Source organism: Corvus brachyrhynchos, unplaced genomic scaffold (genome assembly GCF_000691975.1).
Source record: "Corvus brachyrhynchos isolate BGI_N302 unplaced genomic scaffold, ASM69197v1 scaffold10, whole genome shotgun sequence".
Classification (NCBI taxonomy): Eukaryota; Metazoa; Chordata; class Aves; order Passeriformes; family Corvidae; genus Corvus; species Corvus brachyrhynchos.
In genome coordinates, this window is record NW_008236180.1 from 5,956,100 (window position 1) to 5,962,481 (window position 6,382).

The following is a 6,382-nucleotide window of genomic DNA, read 5'->3' on the forward strand; positions in this document are numbered from 1 at the left end:
AGCAGATGAAAGCAAAAGGAAGTTAATCCACCAAAACCTAAACAAAACCAAGCCCACCCACTGAAACTCCAACTAAAAAAGTGGAAAGAAATCCTACAAGAGACAACTCTTCCCTGAAACAATTCACCATTAAACTGATTATTTTTTCCCTCTCTGTTTTTAGAGGCAAAGGATTTACAATCCTTTGTAAATCCTTCATTTTCAGCAGAACCAGAGGCTCCCCCTCAGCCCTCTGCCTCCTCTGGAGCGGGATCCAAGAGATCTTCGTGCTAACTGTGAAGGAGCACCCTGGAGAAAGGTGAGCCAAGTGATTAAAGACTACGGGAAGTTGAAGTTTCTACAAAGAGCTGTTCCAGCAGAAAAGCTGGAGCTATTTGGCACTCTTCACTGCCAGATGAGGGAGTAGCTGATGCTGCAAAGCCTCTTTGAACCCTGTTAAAAAACATGGCTTTAGGAATTTGGTGCTGCCGCCTCAGAGCAGGGGGCTGAAATGCTAAGAACCCAACTCCAGGATCAATGGCACATTCCGGGGAGCTGTCTGGGAACCTGCTGTGCTTTTCTCACACCAGTAAACAACACTGCTCTCCCTGCAAGAACCGAGGTTACCTGAGCACTAAAGGAAGGGTGGGAGCTCCTGTGAGTACTGAGGCTTTTAGAACAGCTTCCGGCATTCTTGAAGCCAGAGAGAGTGCAAAACATCTGTGGGTATTAAATAATCTGCTAAGAAGCTGCATCAGCTTTGGTGTTCAGGCAACCTTCCCCTGGTTTTACTAAATGTGGCTGAAAAGCATGTAGCAACAGAAGGAAGAACAGCAGTGAAGCCTAAAAATGCTGCACAAAACCAAACAGAAAGACAGAACTGAATATTAACTTCTACTTAATTTAACTCAGTAAATCCCAGGGCTGAAGCAAAACATGGGAGAGACTTTAGGAGATAATTTAGTCTTGATTTTTTCCTGATCCCATTTATACCAATATGGTTGCTTATAATGAATGCACAGATTACTTCCCACACCTGATCACTAATAGAAATATTCAGAATGTGAATTTAGGAGAGGTAACTACTTGGTTTGCCATAATTTATTAAACAATGCAGGCTTTCAAGCTGACCTGTACTTTTTCAGAATTAAAAACCTGCTTTAAGGATGTTCCATGCAGAAGCATTAGACTATCAGGGATGAAATCAAAAAAGAGCAGTGAAGAAAGCAGAGAGAATTATCACCTTCACTGTGGTGTATTAGAAAAAAGTGGTTAGAGGCTACAGCTGAGTGTTCTTTCATAACCAGTCAGTAATTTCCTCTATTTCTGACAGTGTTTGTGTCTCAGCATCCCACAAGCCTGTTCAGGTCCCTTATGAAAAAGCTTAATAATACATTTTGATGAATTTTTACTTTCCATTATTAAGATAATAATCTTTTACACAAAATATAACCAGAGAATACAGAAGCAGCTCTTCTTTCAGTATGAGGAGAGGGCAAAGACCACTGTTCTAAATTAAGATTCCTGAATTCTTAAAGAATAAAGTTTAAGGACACAGTTCTTTAAATTATGTAGTTAAAAGCTGGGGGGGGGGAGGGACGACAAAGAACTGTATTTTTCTTTTATTTGAAGTATCTAAGCCTAGGACTTCTCAGAACATTGCCTGAGATTCCTAAATGGGAGAGCTCAGATGTGACTCTCACATGGCTGGTTCCTGGCCAGTTTATTCAGCTACTTAACTGCTGCCAGAATTTAAAGGTAGTTAAATATTTATATTAACGAGGAAATCATTTCAGTCATGAATTGCAGTTCTTTCATGCTCCTCCTCCCTAAAATTACTGAGGAGCTGTGCCTCCTCCTCCTCCACACCAAACCATGACAGAGCAGGGGAAAAGTTTAAGACATGACTGAAATTGGTCATCATATAGAAACAGATAAACATGGGACCACCTTTTTTTTTTATTTTAGAATTTTTAATTTGTGAAAATTGAGAAAGTCACTTCACTACAATTCATAAAACAAGACAGCATCTCCTGCAGATCCTGAATTTCAGTCATTTCTACTAGACAGCATTCTCTTCATTCCATAGTATGCCAAACAAGAGCCAGGTTTCCAGTTCAACACCCACCATGACTACAATTTTCAAGCTTGGTTGTAAAACTTCAGAGACACCTCAAAAGTGAACAAACAGACAGAACAATCTTTCCAAGGCAGCAGTCCAGAACAAATCCCCATGCTCTGCCCTTCCATTTTAACAACGAAAACAACCCACAAGAAGCCCAAACCAGAGATGCAGTTGAATCAAACTGCTATTTTAATTTTGTTCTGCTTCCAGCACAGTTCACAGCAGTTGTGGCTCCTACCACTTGACTGGGCTTTGTCCAGTCTTCACATAAATGTCATACAGTTCTCTCAGATGCAACAGCAGCTCCTCCAAGTTGTCTCCTGTCAGCGCAGACAACGCGATGACCCTCTCAGCGACCTGCTCCCTAAGGAGTGGCAGATTGATCCTGGACTGAGCAAGGTCAATCTTATTCCCAATCACAACACAGGGCCTCTCAGACAAGCCTTTTTCATATGCTTCCAGTTCGTATTTCAAGTCTTGCAGCTGAATCCACGGCTGAGGCACAGAGAGATCCACCACGTACAAGAGGAAGAGGCAGCGCTCGATGTGCTTTAGGAAGGCCATCCCCAGCCCACGGTTCTGATGAGCACCTTTGATGAGGCCAGGAATGTCAGCAACTGAAAGAGAAACTTCACAGTGAATCCAAAAAATCCAATTAAAAAAAACCCCAAACAAATGCCCCCAGTCTTTTACTGGCCAGTGTGCGTACTTTTGGAATTTTGTGTCAGTGCATCAATAGTAAAGCACAGCCCATGCTAAGTTTGCTGCAATTATCTTTTAAAACACCTGAATTTAGATTACTCCAGTGCAGACAGAATACAGATTACCAGTTTGGCTCTAAAGGTGCCTATAACTGAACATGAAATGGGCTTTCAGTAGAGTTTTGTTTGAAGGTCTTTAGAACTAGCAAGAAGTCTACAGGACTCCTGAACCTGTATCTGTAGCATTTTAGAACATTACCCAGTTGACACAAACTGCTATCAAGGTAGACACAACAAACTCCAAATTCTTACCTGCCACTTGTTCAAAGTCTTGATAGTGGACAATGCCAACATGGGGGTTTAGGGTTGTGAATGGGTAGGCAGCCACAGCTGGCTTTGCACGGGAGATGGCTCTCAAAAGTGAGGATTTGCCAGCATTGGGAAAGCCCACCTGGAATACAAACACCCAAATTTCTCAGTTTTTAAACCAATCTGCAAAATTCTGCTAGGCCAGACAGTTATTCTGCAGTTGTTGGACTGCATCACGAACATTTTGCAGCAAAGCATAACTTTCACAGCTTTACCAGCTGGTGTTAGAATATTTCCATACCCAAATACAAAAATAGCCTAAGATCAAAGTTGACTCAGCATTTTTCATTTCAGAGGATGATAAACCTGGCTCTAACAAAGTCAAATGTTTAACATCTGTAAAAAGAGAAATACAGCGATGAAATAGATGATTTGAACTTCATCATTTAGAAAAAAAACCCCAAAAAACAAGAAAACAAACCAGTTTAGAATAATCCTCTATGCTGTACTGTTCATCTGCAGAACCAGCAGACAAAGCTGCTGTACATCATCAGCAATCACTGATGAATCTTATTTTGTTATGCATAGTGTAGATTTTAGCAGAAGTAGGACAACACCAAGCAGCAAGAGAGTGACAGCTCTGTGAATCACTTTGGACACCCTTCTACCAAGTGACAGCAAGAAAGCATCAAGCTGCATCTCTTAACAAGCAAGCCGGAGGCTAAGAAAATGTTATCACACATTATTCTTTCAGTCAAGCATCATCCTCCAATGATATGGAAGCTGAACCAACAGAAACTCACCAATCCTGCATGAGCTGTTGTCTTGAGCTCCAGCTGAAGGACCCTCTCCTGACCTGGCTCTCCTGGAGTAAAAAACTTTGGAGCACGGTTTTCATTGGAAAGAAAGAAGCGATTCCCTTTCCCTCCAGCTCCTCCATAAGCTGCAATGTACTCTTCTCCATGCTGAGTGAGGTCAGCCACAACTTTGCCATCCTCCTTCACCAAAGTACCGACAGGGACCTCAAAGTGAAGAGATGCAAGCATTACACTGATGCTCAAAGCCTGCAGATCCTCCACCAACCAATTTCAGATTTGCTGAAAATCACTCCTACATATTTTTAAGATGAGGAACCCAAAAAGAGAATTGTATTTCATGAAGCTCAGTTTTTGAACTCAAACAGCACTGTCAGACATTCACCCTTCACTACACATGAGATTTGCTCACAACAAGGCTCTCCAGCTTGAAAATCAGCCATGTACCAAGCTACCACACAGCAGGCAACATCCACTGACTTACTTTAACATACATATGTGCACCATTAGCTCCGTAACAGTTTTTGCTTCCTCCTCTCTCTCCGTGAAAACCGTGATAGAAAGGGAACACTGAAGAAAGTGATTTCATTTGCTGGTCAGCTGTAGAGCAAAATACACACATTTTGAACACATTGCTTTAGTAAAACAGGCACAGAAGAGCAACATCCTGACTGTTCTTTCCCTTTTTGAATATTGCTTGAGTGCACATCCTATTTACTGTCTCAACAATAACATATCAGGGAAGACTAATATTAATCTATTTAACTGCCTTTACTTAACTGCTTGGGTTTATTAACCATGCAGTTTATAATAAAGTGGTCATTCAAATCAAAATTAATTTGCTAGATTAGATTTTGCAGCAGGGTGGTGGTAGAAGCAGCTTTAATCATTGTAAGAGGAAAATTTAATCAGATCCCAACCTTAACATAACACAGTCAGGCACCAGGCACTAAAATATCTGCAAAATACCTTGATTTTCAAAATTCTTTCTAGGCCTTTCAGTGTCATTTATGTCCCCCTTACCAGCTCAGGTAAAGCTTAAAAAGCAAAGACATCTCATACAGAAATAACCATTTTAACCTTTTTGACATTTACCATTTCTTACAATCCATGTGGGGCTGTTTTTACTGGGGCGGGGTGTTAAGCAATAACACAACACGAAACAAAACAGATTTAGTGAGGTTTACCTTTCAAAATTACATGACCCCCATCACCTCCATTTCCACCATCAGGACCTCCAAATACTTTTCTGGGCTCACTGTAGAAGGAATGGCCTCCTCCTCCTCCTTGTCCTCCAACTACGCGCACCTTCCGCTGATCCACAAAATAACGTGTCTGCAACAAGGGTGGGAGTTGTAGCCTTTAAGTACAATTTATCAGATTCATCTTCCAAGAAGTTTTAGTTAATAGGCAGACCTGCTATTTTTAGCCATGATAAATTCAACTGTAAAAAAAAGAAAAGAAGTCAGAACTCTACTGCTATTCACAGATCAACTAAATGCAGTGTACTGAGTGTAATAATAAAGAAAAACAGATCTCATCTTTCAATTATTTTTAAGAACTTCTTCAAAAGCATATGCCTAAGGCTATGGTGATATAACTTCATCTGTCTCCAGAAAAGGGGCTGAAATTCCCAAGGGAAAATATTACAGAAGTACATTCATTGACAGGTGGAACTGTTTACACAGACGGATGAAAATAGAAAGCATGACTGTGACCACAGTAACTTTCAGATTCGGTCAGTTACTAAGGGACCTCATAATGAGAATGGGCTTTAAGGGTCACTTTAAGTAAACTGCACAAATAGTACGTGAGGGAGAAAAAGTCTTATTAGAGTTACGATACCAAGGATAAGCAACTGAAAAAAAAAAAACCCTTGCAACTGAACTTTTGATAACCAAATTTATACTACTTTTAAAAAGCCTCTTTTAGAAAGTATTTGGCACCACCACATGGCGAGACAGTTGTAAACGATGGCTTTTAATGGGAAGTGGTTTAGGGATCATTAGAAAATAAGATTTTTCAGAGATGTGTAAATATAAAAATAAGATGAAGAATAAATTCCCTGCAGTTTCTCGGACAAATAGTGATCTTTGTTTGGCAGTTGACTACACCGCAAGACTAAAAAACCAGTGAGAAACAAAACAGTACTTTAGATTTAAAGCTAAAATACCGTTTTACAGCTTTAGCTTTAAAAAGACTTTTTGCCTTCTCGACTTATGGATGCTTCCCGCCCAAAGAGGCCACAGGGAACGTGAGCGCTACTGCGATCACTGCGAACACCGAGAACATCGCGGGGCAGACTCATTTCCTCGCTATTCTGAAAGTTAACTATATCTTAATCAGTATTTCCTCACTCCAGAAGCGCCAGCTGTGTCTGAGGCCCCCCGACCTTGCACAGAGCCCAGCACTTACCAGCTGCCGCTCCGAAATGGCTCTTTTTTGCCTCAGCC

General features: G+C 40.9%; 1 protein-coding gene across 1 annotated transcript; it reads right to left on the reverse strand.

Annotated features, from left to right (window-relative positions):
* Nucleotides 1-1,918: 1,918 nt before the first annotated feature.
* On the reverse strand, nucleotides 1,919-6,376 carry MTG2 (mitochondrial ribosome associated GTPase 2). Its single transcript, XM_008636245.2, has 6 exons — nucleotides 6,345-6,376; nucleotides 5,117-5,264; nucleotides 4,414-4,529; nucleotides 3,918-4,136; nucleotides 3,118-3,256; nucleotides 1,919-2,721 (listed from the first exon to the last, which is right to left on the reverse strand). The coding sequence occupies exons 3-6, from the start codon at nucleotides 4,516-4,518 to the stop codon at nucleotides 2,339-2,341; spliced, it is 846 nt and encodes a 281-aa protein (XP_008634467.2). The 5' UTR covers nucleotides 4,519-4,529; nucleotides 5,117-5,264; nucleotides 6,345-6,376; the 3' UTR covers nucleotides 1,919-2,338.
* Between the last annotated feature and the right edge of the window lie 6 nt (nucleotides 6,377-6,382).